Consider the following 14,650-nt stretch of genomic DNA (forward strand, 5'->3'; position numbering starts at 1 on the left):
TGCATTATTAGGCGATTTCATTGTTGTACAAACATAGAATGTACGTAACACAGACCTAGATGGTATAACCTTACTACACACCTAGGATATATGGTATAGCTTATTGCTTCTAGGCTACAAACCTGTAGAGCATGTTACTGTACTGAATACTATAGGCAACTGTAACACAGTAGTATTTGTGTATCTAAACACAGAAGAGGTACAGTAAAAATACAGTATAAAAGATAAAATGGCACACCTGTATAAAGCACTTACCATAAATGGAGCTTGCAGGGTTGTACGTTGCTCTGGGTGAGTGGGTGGTGAATGTGTAGGCCTAGGACATTATTGTACACTACTGTAGACTTAATAAACATCATACACTTAGGCTACACTAAATTTATCTTGTCATGTGGTAAGGTGTTCAGGGACAATAATATGCATGGAGTTGTCATCACCTATGATAACAATGCCTTCCTTCTGGAATACTTCCTGAAGGAAATGCCTGAAGCTGTTTTACAATTAATTTTTTTAGTAAGGAGTGCACTCTAAAATAATGATACAAAGTACAGTAAAAACACAAACACGTAACATGGTTGTTCATTGTCATTATCAACTATTATGTATTGTACATAACTGTGCTATATACATGACTGTCACCACAAATATGTGTTGCATTGCACTATGTTGTTACAACAGCTAATCACCACCAGGTGGCAGGAATTTTCCAGTTCTATTATAATTTTGTAGAACTACTGTTGCACATGCAGTCTTGTTGACACAAGTGTCATTATGTGGTGCATGACTGTGTACAAGTGAATAAATCTTTAGCGAGACTGATATGTGTGTGAGAGAGAAAGAGCAACCATCACAGACCCTAAAGACCTTAAAATGTTATTGAGAGAACATTATGAACAACTTTATTTCAATAAATTTGACAACCTAGATGAAATGGACAGCACCTTGAAAGACAAGGTACCAAGGCTCATTTGACAAAAAAAAAAAAAAAAAGAAAGCATAAAGTCCAAAATAGCCCTATATCTGTTAAAGCAACTGCATCTGTTGTTTAAAACCTTTCTGCAAAGAAAGCTCCAGGCCCAATTTGGTTCAGTGACAAATTCTATGAAATATTTAAGAAAAACAAATACCAATGCTAAACAAACTCTTTCAGAATAAAGAGATGGAAAAAACTTCCCAACTCATTTCACATGAGGCCTGTATTAAAATGATTCCAAAACCAGATAAAAGCATTACAAGAAAACTACAGAATATATCTTATGAACATAAATGCAAAACCCTTAAAATATTAGCAAATTGAAGGTAGCAACATATAAAAAGGATACTATATGATGACCAAGAGGGATTCATCCAGAAATACAAGGTTGGCTGAATATAAAACCAAGAAAAGTAATTTTTAAAAAAGAAAAGTCCTATAATAATTTCAATGTGTGGAGAAAGAATATGACAAAATTCAACATACATTCATGAAAAAAATTCTGAGAAACTAGGAATAGGAGGGAATTTCCTCAACCTGATAAAAGGCATCTAAAAAGCTACAGTTAATATCATAATTATGAAAGACTGAATATTTTCCCCATATAGTTAGGAACAAGTCAAGATTTTCCACTCTCACATTTATATAATATTATATAATACTAGAAAGCCTACACTGTGTGGTAAGGGTTGGAAGAAAGGCAGATAGATTGAAAAGGAGGAAGTAAAACTGTCTTTACTCTCAGATGGCATGATGGTCTATGCAGAAAATCCAAACTCTACAAAATAGGTGCTAGAATGATTTGAATTACAGAACTGAGTTTATCAAGTACCATGACTCAAGGTCACAGGATACAAGGTCAACATACCCAAAAAAAAAAAAAAAAAAAAACCAATTGATTTTCTATTAGCAATGATTAGAAATTTTAAATACCATTTATAATAGCTAAAAAATATGGAAGGTGTAAAGGATAAGTTTAACAAAATATATGCAAGCTTTATGCACTGAAAACTATAAAACATCGCTGAGAGAATGTAAATATCTAAATAAATGAAGATATACCATGCTTTTGAAGCAGCAGACTTGATATTGTTAAGATGTCATTTTCCCCCCAAACTTATCTAGAGATCCAATGTGATTCTAATAAAGATCACAATCTTATTTATTTCTGGCAGAAACTGACAAGTTGATTTGTATCAAATTAAATGTATCTGCAAATGCAAACCTAGAATATCCAAAGCACTTTTGAAAAATAACAAAGTTGCAAGACTTAACTACAGTCATGGGCTACATTATGACTTATGGTCCACAATAGACCACCTGTATGATGGTGGTCCCACAAGATTATAATACTGTATTTTTTCTGTATCTTTTCTATGTTTAGATACACAAATACCCCATTGTGTTACAACTGCCTACAGCATTCAGTGCAATAACATGCTATAATGGTTTGTAGCCTATGAGCAATAGGCTATACCATATAGCCTAGGTGTTTAGTAGGCTATATACCATCTAGGTTTGTGTAACTGCATTCTATGATGATCATACAATGATAAAATCACCTAACAACACACTTCTCAGATCATATCGCTGTCATTGACACATGACTATATATGACTAAGATAAAGCTACAGTAATAAAGATAGTACAGTATTGGCAAAAACAGAAATGTAGATAATTGGAACTGAACAGAGTCTCAAAATACAACTACACATGTGTCAGGTCAACAGATTCGATAGAGGTGCCAAAATAATAAGGAGTAACTGTCTATATGCAGAAAACTTTGATCCATGCCTGGTACCTTAGGCAAATCTGGCTTGAAATGGATAATATACCTAAATATAAGAACTGAAAACAAAACTTCAAGAAAAACGTAGGAGAAAAGTTTTGTAACTTCGATTAAAATCCATTAGATAGGCAAGAATAAAAGAAAAATATGGGCCAGGCGTGGTGACGCACATCTGTAATCCCAGCACTTTGGGAAGCCAAGGCAGGCGGATCCTGAGGTCAGGAGTTCGAGACCAGCCTGACCAACATGGTGAAACCCTGTCTCTAATAAAAATACAAAAATTAGCCAGGTGTGGTGGCGGATGCCTGTAATCCCAGCTACTCAGGAGGCTGAGGCAGGAGAATCACTTGAGCCCGAGAGGCGGAAGTTGCAGTGAGCCGAGATCGCACCATTGCACTCCAGCCTAGGTGACAAAGCAAGACACCCCATCCAAAAAAAAAAGAAAAGAAAGAAAAGAAAGAAAAATATGAATAAATTAGACTGTATCAAAATTAAAGACTTTTCCACAACAGACAGGATTAAGGAAATGAAGAAGCAAACATAGTCCAGGAGAAAATATTTACAAAACACGCCTCTGATAAGGACTTACATCTAGAATATGTAAATTTTTCCAATTCAATACAACGACAACACAGTTTTATAAAATGGGCAAAATATTTGAATAGACACTTCAAAAAGGATATACAAATGGCAAACACGCATTTGAAAAGATGCTCAACATTATCATTAGATTATTATGATCCAACTTAAAACCATGAGATAGCACTACACACCCACTCAAATGGCTAATATTTTTAAAACTGACAATCCCAAATGTTAACAAAGATGTGTAACAACTACAACTCTCATACATATCTCATGGGAAAGGAAAGTCACACAGCCACTTTGGAAAACAGTGGTAATTTCTTATCAACATACACTTACTATATGATGCAGTAATCCAACCCCTAGGTATTTACACAAGAGAAATGAACTATGGCCATACAAGATGTATGCAAATATTGACAGTGGCTTTATAAGCAAAGAACCAAAGAGGAAATAACCCAAATGTCATCTAATGGGGAAGGGATAACAAATTTAGGTGTATCTGTAAAATGGACTAATACTAAACAAGAAAAAGGAACAAATTACTGATATATACATCTTGGATGAACCTCAGAAGTATTCTACTAAGTTAAAGAAACCAAACACAAAAGATTAGATATTGTTTGATTCCATTTATATGAAATTCCTGGAAAGCCAAAATCATAGAAAGCGGTGGTTGTCTGTGGCTGCAGTTGGGGAAAGAAACTACAAAGTGGCATGAAGGAGCTTTTTTGGGGATGATGGAAATGTTATTTTTTATTTTGATGGTGATTATATAATCATATATTAATCAAAACTCAAACTGTACACTTAAAATGAGTAAATTTTACATGTAAATTGTTACTAAAGCTAATTTTAGTAGAAATCAGGCATTTTCATGTTTTGAACTTAATTTCCACGTGCTCGTTCTGAGCTCTAACTTAAGTTGTTAACATGATGATTTAGTCAGGCATTTATTGGTTATATTCTAATAGTTTTTATTCAAAGTCCTTCAGCATTACAGTCACAGAAAAATACCAGTATTATTATGCTCAGGGACAGCCATTCAGAAGATATTCGTGAGGTAAATTGCAAATATGCTTCTGTAACTTTGGTGAGGAACTGGAACTAGAGATACAGATTTGGGAGTTGGGAGTCATTTGCAGAAAATAGTGGAAACTGTGGAGTTGATAAAATTGTACTCTTCTTTCACTCCACTTCTCACTTCTTACTGATCTACAGAACCATAGGAAATGCTTAGTCAAATTTGAAATAAGCGAATGACTTCAGCTTTTAAAAGGTCAACTTTTCCATTATATCTCCAAATTCTTATCTCTCACCTGGTTTAATTTTTCAGTGTGATTCAGCCTTGAAGTCTCCACTACATTTAACTTGGAAGTCTTTCCCATGCTCATCATTTGCTTCGGTGGTTCCATGTTTGAAGTGGGTTGTGAAAAGCATGCCTTTGCTACCGGAAAGCCTGTGGAGTATGACCCTTGTTTCATTCGAAATGGCTGGGTAAAAATTTTACCTTTTGTGAGTAATGGAAGAAGAGAGAAAAATTGTCACTAGCAACTTCTATTTCATTTTCTGGTGGCTACATATAGAGGCTACTGTGAGCTAACTGCCTTCAACTTAGAAGTAAAAATTAAGAAAAGAAAGCTTACATTTTTATATCAAGCCAAAACTTACATATAGTGTAAGTTATTAGTCATCCATAGCGGAAGACAGAGACCATAAGTGTTACCAAAAAGGTTGGAGCTATCTAAAAGTCCACTTAAGGTCACCTGAATATAATTGCAGAGAGGTAGGATTCAATATGTAAAAAGCTGTATCCCATTTAGGAGACAAAAAAGTCTCCAAGGAGCCTGCTTAGCACTATGCTTTTCAAACTGGATAACCACTAGTAGTACCACAGTTCTGGGAGGATGAAAAGCTACAGAATAAAATATAAATTCTTCAAGATTTGTAGGGAGAGGGAATACCACTGGAGAGGTGTATTCTGTTGTATGACATGAAAGATACAACACCAGACTTCACCACAGCCTAGCTCTTTCTTTACCCTAAGGTCAAGTTCACCAAAAAAAAAAAAAACAAAAAAAACCAAACAAACAAAAACAAAAAAAAAAACAAACCACCAGTTGACTTCAAGATATCCTGATGATAGAAGTAGGAACCATGGATGGAGAACATGAACAAAATCACTGGAAAGGAATATTCACCCCCCACTATTCAATAAATTGGTAAAGTGCTTTCTACAACTCAATCTCTTGCAAGTTTAATAGTATGAGTCAGTCTTCCCAAGTTTTAGGACTTCAAGAATACTGATAAAGTTGAGGGCTAGACTTGAAACACTTAGTGGCCTCCAGAGCCTTCCCTATCCAAGTATATCCTCATATCCTCAAACTACATCACCCACCAGTGTAAATATTGGTTTATAAACTTGTGACACATCCTCATGGTTCAACCACGTTAATCTAAATGCAGACCTTGGAGAAAAAGAAAATCACTGAAATAAGCATAGAATTCTCCCAAGTAGGCTCCGCCTATGCTCAGTGTATAAACTGCACATTGTCAAGGGAGATACTATCCAGATGGTCACATCGGTCTCTTGAGCCTTTAACAGACACAGCATTTGGGCAGAAACTCACTGGATGGGCAGCAATAACAGTTGGGTATCTAACTCTAGCTGTACTACTTTTCCAGCCGTGTGACTTTGGAAAAGCCATTTAATTTTCCTTAGCTTTGATCTCCTTATCTATAAGACACAGTTACTTACCCTACCTAGTATGGTAATGAGAATGCAAGGTAAAATGCTATACAGATAAGGTGGTTATTATTACAGCACAAAAGTTACCAAAGTGTCTCCTAGGATAAGCCCCAGTGATAGCAAAGATTAGAAGGGTTAAGGCTAAGAATTTAAGTATTTTAACTTTTCATTTTCCGTATAGCTTATTTATATGAACACATTCATGTAAAGTTCATTTACAGTGTTCTAGAGAGAGCTGATCTTGTAGTTTTTAAAATAATAATAGCTACCACTTATTATCAGCTTACTAAATGTCAGAGACTTTACAGAACTCACCTCATGTAAGGTTCTCAACACAACCCCAGGAGGCAAATACTGTTATTTCTATTTTAAAGATGAGGAAACTATGGCTTAAGTAGATTGAATAGTTCGCCCGAGACCACTCAGCTAGCAAGTAGTAGAGCCAGGCTTCAACTCTAACAAACTCATGGACCTAAGCGATTACACACCCCTCTATGTGCCAGGACTGCTCCAACATTTGCTCACATGCGTACCTGCTGGACATCCTCTCGGCTTTTCCTCTCTTACACTCTTCTTTAGCATCAACAAAGAACCTGCTCTGGTCTGCTCTACAGAAATGACATCTGAAGCCGCATTAAGCACTTCAAACATAGAGAGAAATCCATATTGCATGTATTGGAATGATCGTCCAAATCTTTTGGCAAATGCCTTTTCAAAATCAGAAAGGAGAACAGGAGATAACGCCAACAGGTCCTTCAACTCACTCTTCACAACAGCTGGAAGAACAGGGGCAACCCTTCCTCGGTAAGGTACTCGCTGATAAGATCTTGGTCCAGAATAAATACTAGGTCTTCCCTTATGCATGGAGTTTCGAACCTTATGGCTGCTCCTCTGTTTTGCAACTAAGCTTGCTATTCCTTTGGTAGATTCATCTGGAATGGCTGAGACGTGAAAAAAAGAAATCATATTTAGGAGGAAAACTTACTCTCTTCTTTATACTTAGTATCTGTGTTTATACAGTTTTTAACTCTCCAAGGAGCTGTTTATCCAGGCAGCACGATAAACAGTAACTCTTGGTTCCTCAATTTCTTGCATTTTGGGCAACAGCTTGCTAGCTCTTCTGCCAGCTGAAGAAAAGATAACTCAATGTATTATCATTACAACTAATTGACCCCTGATAGATTTGAAACTCTTGGGATGAACTGCAAACTTCCCTACAATAGTTTTTTTCTTGTGCTTCACCAAACTTAAAACATGTTTTTATAATTAAGAAGTTCTTTTTTTTGTTTCTCCCGACTTAAGGTGCAATAACCTGAAATCATATGTAAAAATGTAGTTTTTGTGAGTGCACGATTGTCTGGGGGAACGATTTGTTAATTTTGCAGAGGTTCTAATTTTGCCCACAACCTCAAAAGCACCTATGAGTCTCCCTCCCCCACCAAATTAAAATCCACTGGCTGGGATGCATAGTAACTGCAGAACTAGAATAATTATTTGCTAAGCAATTGTTTTTATTACAAGGTTTATAGACCTTCAAAAATCTTAAGCCTACCTTTCAGTATTACAGTACCACCTGCACCGGGGCAGACACTAACAACATCAGGCATGTCCAATACCAGCTCCATAGTAGACCGATACCCAAGGATTCGCAGTGGTAGACGGTTGCCAACCATCAAAAGGTACTCCTTCTCCAACTCCTGTGGGCTCAAACCATCTTTGGTGGAAATGAGAAGTGACCTTATTTCCTTCCGCAGACATTCCTGTATACGCTCTTGTTCAGACATTGTGCCCTACAGGACTGAAGACAGAAACGCAGCTCATGAGGAAAAGAGGGCAAACCCACGAAAAAAGATTAAAAAAAAAAAAACAATAGTGGGATACAAATAACTAAGACGCCAGTTTTAAGGGTAATAAGGCACAAGCAGTAGTATGAGGGTGCCCTGCGGCTTGCGCGTGGCCGGGCGATTCAAGCCATGAATCTCCACCTGCGTTGATTAAGCTACAGGTGTCAAGAACTCTGCCCCTGGCCATGGGGTGGCGTTAACTGGGGTTCCTGTCGGGTGGTCGACTCCAACGCAAACTTCCCATCCGAAGCCTTCAGGGGCTCCTCGGGAACCAGGACTAGGAACTGAGGCCAACGCAATGCCGCCTCCGCCCTGCAGGGCGAGGGCCCCATGGAAAGGCTCTCCCTCTGCACACCTCTGGCACCCCAAGCCGAGGGGGCGCTCCCCGCTTCCTCTTACCTGAAGGTACCACCAATCTTCGCCCGCCCCCTATCTGGTCTAGGGTTGGGGTCCCTGCCCCACCCCCAATGTCTCCCGGTGACCCTCGCGGGAGCCGGGCGTGGCCCTTCCACCTGCCCTGGCGGCTCTCTGCAACCTGAGGTGGAAAGGAAGGCGGGAGGCGCCAGGTGAGGGGCCCTTCTCGCCCGGCACTGCCCTGCTGCCAGTCACCCGTCTTGCCTCCACCGCGCCCTGACGCCAGCACTGCCGTTACGGGCAGAGTAGGGATTAGGGGGCCCTCTCCGAAGCGGCGCAGGACTGTAGCTGCGCCGGCGGCCCCGCGCGCCTGCGCACCAGCGCCCCCTGACCAGCAGGCCTCTCCCGGGGCGCCGCGTTCCAGCCCCGAGGACACGTGGCGGGTGGGACGGTTGGGCAGGATTAGCCGCTCCGGGGTCAGGTGTGAGGTCCGCCCCAGTCTCAGGAGCCGCTGGGCCCGGCTGCAGAGGCCGCCTTCCAGGATCCCAGGCGCCGACGTCCTCCGACGCGGTGCGAAGGCGCCAGGTGGGGCTGCGGCACTTGGACCAATCCAACCACCTCAAGAGCTGGGGCCCGGCCTGAGGCAGGGAGGGAAGCGGGCCGCGTGGGCCTCAGAATCACCTGTGGGGCTATTTAAGAGGAGAAAAGGGTGCACAGGTCTGATAAGCAGAGATTCTCATTCAATAGGTCTGGGTTTATTTGAGGAAAATCACAGACAATTCTGATTCTTGGCTGAGAATCCCTGCAGAGCTAAATGCAACTCTGGCTCCCTGATGAAGGAATGGGTGGGGCTAGGAGACCTTTTTAAATGAGTGGACAACATTCTAGGTGCCACTAGAGATTTATTTGGATGTATAGTTGGTTTGGTATAATGAGCCAGATTTATAAAGTCCTTGAAAACCAGAAAACAGTAGTTTAAGAGATATAGAATAGGGAGGCATTGTATAATATAAAGACTTGTACCTTAAAATGTACAGTCTAATTAAACAAGACAAACCAAAATAACCAAAGAATTTGAATCAACAAAGAGGCTTGAGCACACACAACAACCTTATCTTCCTTCTTTTTTTTTTCTTATAAAATGTAAGGTTTAATATACAACAGCAAGGAACATCCCGGAGGCTGCCAGCTAGTGTGACTTCGTGTTTCTGTGCTACATGAGACTAGTGTCCTCGTCTTCCATCGTGACAACCCTTCTGTCTCCCCCAACCCCCTCCCCCCCACAGTGCCAACGGGCTCTGGGCAAAGCTGCCCCGTTTTCTTTTAACCTAAGGGATGCCATGGTTTGGCTGACTACGTTTGACTGCCACCACTGAAGGCAGCTGATGTCTCAAGCGGCCGGATACTGTGGCGATGGAAATCAGAGGAGGTACTAGCATGGAGGGCGGGGGTGCCGGGTCAAGGTCGTCTGGGTTCTCAGGAGCCAGTCTGTGCCACAGAACCATCGGCAACTGCCTTTGTAAGGCACCTCGGTCTGGCATTCGGAAAACCACCCCGTCTTGCCAGAGCCCCTTGGTCTTGGTTAGCAAAAGCTGTATCTGATCCAAATCATGCTTTTGATCAGGAGAAATCACATTCCTTCTTTTCCCTTTCTAATGTATTCCAGTGTGTCTTTTTTTTCCTCAGTTTTAATAAGCAAATTGTACCACCATCTTATTCTGAGATGCTCCTTTTTAAAAGCTGTAGATCATATTAATGGAAGTGGTTACTGCTGGGAATATTTTCCATGTACAATGATTTGTAACCCTCTTATCTCACTAGTTGCACATTATTAGTTCACATCCAGTTCAATTTATAAATTAAGAGAGGTGTCATTTGTCTGTACAAAAATCAATGCATATTTATGAACTTCTTTTATTCAAATATATTTTCACATATCTTATCTAAATACATAATGCAGAAGCCCGTGTGAGTTGGGCAGTGTGGCCCAGGAGGGCCTGAGACTAACACATCCACCTTGGCAAAAGGACAGAAAATGTCTCTTATGGTTGGAAAAAATAGCCTTTTGTGTGTTTATTTAGTTTACAAAATATACTCAAAATGCTATTATTAGCTGAATTTGTGATTTCCTTTTGAATTTCTGAGTTATTCTTATTTATTTTTCCCATTTTGTTTTTGCACCAAGGAGACCGCAGTCAAAAGAAAGTTACTCAGCAACTGATTTCCTCTCTTGGGACTGAAAATTTAAACAGATACTAAATTATGACAGTGAATTTAGAAAGGAGGGCTCCAAGGGCTTGAAAAACCGTATCTGGGATAATATGATGCTTCTGCGAATATTGCGATCACATCGTGGCGATCACCGGAGCATGCCGCATAACTACCTCTTTGGCTAATACGCTTTCTTCTTGGTGATGACTAATCATCTTCTATTAAACAGCAGTAATGCTGGAAGAACTCAACTATACAAGTGTAATGAAGCCAGTATTCTCCCTGGACAGATTAGCTACAACTGATTCGACACATACCATTATAAGGGCTTCAAACCTGACAAACTCTGTCCTTGCTTCTGATGTATGCCGTCAAGCTCCTCAGAGAAGAGATGGGATCCAAGTGTTCTGCTTGGTAGTACTGATGTGCTTAACTGCCAGTTAAGGAAAGTTGCCTGTCCCCCTCACATCCCTGTCCCTTGTGCCACCAGGACAAGGGGCCTGCGCCGTGTGCTATCATCAAAGAGCCGAGGCCTGTCACTCTCTCCTGCTTGTGGTTTAGGGGAGTTTGTGCAAAGGAGCTGCTTCTGCAGTCTCCCAGCTGCCTCTTCACCCGTTGAGGATGTCCAGGTTTTGTCATTTTGTGTGGGGTGAGAGTGGGTGGGTGGGAGGGAGGTGACCACCAGGAAGAGTGAGGGGATGCGACGGGACTCACGTGCTGCGACTTCCAAGTGAGTATGCTGCGAGGCTGCCGTGTCCCAGGTGTGGCTGGCGGGCAGGCAGGCAGGCACGGCTGTTCCTCAGATGATGGTGGGCACCCTCCTGCTGCTGTTGTTCCGGTTATTGTTTCTCCTGGACAAGTTAGGGATGGCCATGAGCACTCAGCGCTCATCGGGGCAGCCATACTCCAGCAGCACATTGATGCATTCCTGCCTGGAGGCCTGCCAGGTGTAGGCCAGCACTGTGTTCCCATGGGTATCTCAGGCCGTGACGTCCACCCCGTACCAGATCAGGAGCTGCATTTCCCTTGTGGCAGGCCAGATGCAGTGCAGGGCAGCCATCTCAGTCTCCCTCCCAGAAGGTTTCTTTCGCCTCGTCCCGGGAGCCATGCACCAGCAGCAGGATGGCCGTCCGCAGGTCCTCGTCTGCGGTGGCCCGGAGCAGGTGCTGGCCCAGGGACAGATCCATGCAGGGTAGCGGGGCCAGGAAGAGCTTCTGCTCGTACTTGGCATGGATCCATCGTTCCTTCTCTTCCCTTGTGGAGTCTACTAAGGGTTTCGTCCGCCCCTGGCTGCTCTCTTCCCAGACGCTGTTGAGTAGCTCGTTCCCAATGGGTGACATCATCTTGATAAGCTCAACTGGCCAGTCATCCTGGTCCAGAGATCAGACTCAGGGAAAGGTGAGTGCCAAGATTCCAGTGGATCCCTAAGCACTAGAGGCACATGAGCGCTCCCAAGTTCAAACTGGCCCAGTTAGGATTCTGGGTCTCGCAGTCCACACAGTGGGAGTTCCCGTGCGTGTGTCAGATTGACTGCAGCGCCATGGCCTCACTCTGGTTCATCAGCTGGGACTTGTTCTTACTGCTCTTGCACGACTGCAGGCTGGCCAGAATCTGGCTCTCCATGGCTTGGACCCAGGTGTCCCGCTCCTCATTCGTCGTGGCTTCAAAGTGCCACGTTTGGCCAGTGAGGGACACAATGATAAACTCAAAGTTTTCTTGTTCTTCAGCAGTGCCAGACAGGCCATCGGCTTTGAAGTTGCTGGTGGTTTTCTGCCTACGGTGCTTCTTTCTGTTGGTGTGAGGGGAGGTGGGCTGGTGGTGCTGGAGTTACTGGGACTGGAGCATACGGAGTCACCCACCCCGTGTCACTGCTAATGGCCGAATTTGCAATGACTGTAGCCTCACTTCACTGGTTGGCTCTGGAGACTGAGTAGGAGCACTGGTGCATGCCATCTGGTTGGCTTTTGAAGGAGACCAGGCTGATGCCACTTGCCATCTGAGACCCAGATGCACTAGTGACATTCCCTGAATTGGGTGAGATGTGTAAACTCCTCATGTGCTTGGATAGGCCATTGGTTTTAGGCCTGGAGATGGGCATGCAGGCCGATGTGGCTCGGGGTAGCCTCTTCCCTGGGACTTTCACAGTGGTCCTCAGAAGGTCAGTCTCCTTACCATGAACATTCTGCATGTAATCATGTAAACTTGGATGATAGGTCAGCACACCATTGTCACACAGGATGACATATTTCTTTTTCCACTCTTCAATGATTTACCTCTCTGCTTCAACAGCATGCCCTGTATAATTGACATGGCTTTGCTGCTCCCGATGCCGTATGCACGACTCTCTAGGCCTTTCTTCTCTTTGGGTCGCTCCCTTTCTGAGAGGTGAACAGGTTGGACCCCGCTTGGACTGCTTGTGAACGGGTGTGGGCGTGTTGGCAGTGGGAGGAACATCCATCTGAAGTTCCTTCTGGCTGGTGCTGGGAGTCGATGGAACGGAGGAGGAACAGTTGCTTAAACTCCTACCTCCATTACTTGTCTAATTGATGTGCATGGCGGACACCTGTGCAGAACAGACGGCGGAATGGCTTGGAGAACTGGGTAGTGACTTGCAGGGTCCTATGGACAGCTGCTGCTTCTTCCTTGTGGCAACAATCTTCTGGGCAACCTCCTGGAAGTCCCTCTCCACGTTCAGCCCATACATAGCACACGTCTCATAGTACGTGCACCACTTCAGGTCGTTGGAGTGCTTCCTTACCCTGGCATCATCAATGATCCTCGGGTTAGTGGAACTTATGGTATCCTGGGTTCCCACCAGAACCAGAGGAATCGCGCTCATGTTCTGATAGTTGGCCATTCCGCTGTAGTAAACAGTCTGGAAACTTATTTCATCCTCCAAGCTGAAAACAAATATAACTGCATCCACCGACATGGCAAACTGCACCTCCGGGGGGGTCCCCTTCATATTTAATCAGCAGCAGATAGCTCTGTCCATCAACAACAATCTCTTTCTTGAACCTGCCACCGCTTTGAGCTCCGGGACAGATCGACTCAGCGTCCATTCCTAGCTGTTCACAAAGGCATCTTCGATGGCGATGACGTGCTCCCGGATCTGGTTCTGCAGCACCGGCTCCTTCACGTGCTCCCGGATCTGGTTCTGCAGCACCGGCTCCTTCACGTGCTCTAGCAGCTCCTAGATGGAGTAGAGGTTGGGGTGGACCAACTCGAAGTGCTGGATCTCGGCCGGGATGGCAGCCGAGTTGGCCAGCTGCTGCTGGTAGTTCATGGTGCAGGCGCCACGCCCGGAGCCGCCCGCCCCCAGCCGCCGCCGCCGCCGCCACCGTCCCCAGCCGCCACCGTCCCCAGCCGCCGCCGCCCCTCCCCGCCACAAGTCTGGCCGCCGGCGGCGGGCGGAGGAGGCTCGAGAAAAGTGCGGGCGGAGTAGGGGCGGGGCTGTCTCGCGGTCTCAATTCACGGCAGGGGACAAGCGGCCGGCGAGCCCGGGCGTCTCGGGTCAACACGCCACCCCGGGGAAGCGCGCCCCCACCTGGAGCGCGCCCCCACCTGCAGCGCCCCGCGGCGGGCGTGACGGGCCCAGGAGGAGGCTCGCTAGGGCGCCTTCCTGCGACGCAGCCTCTTTCTAGCTCTAGGCCCCGCTCCGCCGAGTGCTGAGCCCTGGCAGCCGGTGAGTGCTGAGCTCTGAGCTCCGAGCTCCGAGCTCCGAGCGCCGGGGCGGGGGGCCGAGGGCCGATTCCCGGGCAGTGTGGCTGCGCCGCTCCGGGCGCCCGGCCGCGGCCTTTTTTTTTTTTTTTTTTTTTTTTTTTTTAAGCCAAGGGAACAAAATGTTCCATCAATGAGCCAGGAATACTGAGGAATCCCCGAAAGATTGAAAATAAGATTATGGGCTGGTTTATAGCAGAATGAGCAGGGCTGAATAACAAACTAACAAAAAGGAAAATTATAAGACATGGAAAATGGATCTAAACATTGCAACATTTGAATGACAAAAGCTGTATAAACAAAAACCAGCAAGAATGATGGTAAGGGTTGGGGAGTTAAAAAGAAGAAAATGTCCCAAATTTGCACCAAAACACATCTTACTAAAAGGGCCCACTTAGAGTTCTTAAAATAATTAATGAAAAAAG

General features: G+C 44.1%; 1 protein-coding gene, 1 long non-coding RNA gene and 1 pseudogene across 2 annotated transcripts in view; 1 reads left to right on the forward strand and 2 right to left on the reverse strand.

Annotated features, from left to right (window-relative positions):
- TDRD5 (tudor domain containing 5) overlaps positions 1–8,567 on the reverse strand; it is a 106,646-nt gene extending 98,079 nt beyond the window's left edge. The window contains 5 exon segments of the mRNA XM_058443252.1: positions 4,667–4,857; positions 6,630–6,737; positions 6,861–7,037; positions 7,649–7,894; positions 8,476–8,567. Coding sequence (XP_058299235.1) covers positions 4,667–4,857; positions 6,630–6,737; positions 6,861–7,037; positions 7,649–7,880 — 708 coding nt within the window. The 5' untranslated portion in view covers positions 7,881–7,894; positions 8,476–8,567.
- Positions 8,568–8,743: 176 nt separating this feature from the next.
- On the forward strand, positions 8,744–10,966 carry LOC131384150 (uncharacterized). The gene is made up of 3 exons (XR_009214718.1): positions 8,744–8,879; positions 9,443–9,723; positions 10,480–10,966. It is a non-coding gene; the product is annotated as an uncharacterized LOC131384150 (long non-coding RNA).
- A 338-nt stretch (positions 10,967–11,304) lies between these two features.
- On the reverse strand, positions 11,305–13,838 carry LOC116473176 (arf-GAP with GTPase, ANK repeat and PH domain-containing protein 1-like; annotated as a pseudogene).
- Positions 13,839–14,650: the final 812 nt, after the last annotated feature.

This window comes from Hylobates moloch, unplaced genomic scaffold (assembly GCF_009828535.3).
Source record: "Hylobates moloch isolate HMO894 unplaced genomic scaffold, HMol_V3 SCAFFOLD_8, whole genome shotgun sequence".
Taxonomy (NCBI): Eukaryota; Metazoa; Chordata; class Mammalia; order Primates; family Hylobatidae; genus Hylobates; species Hylobates moloch.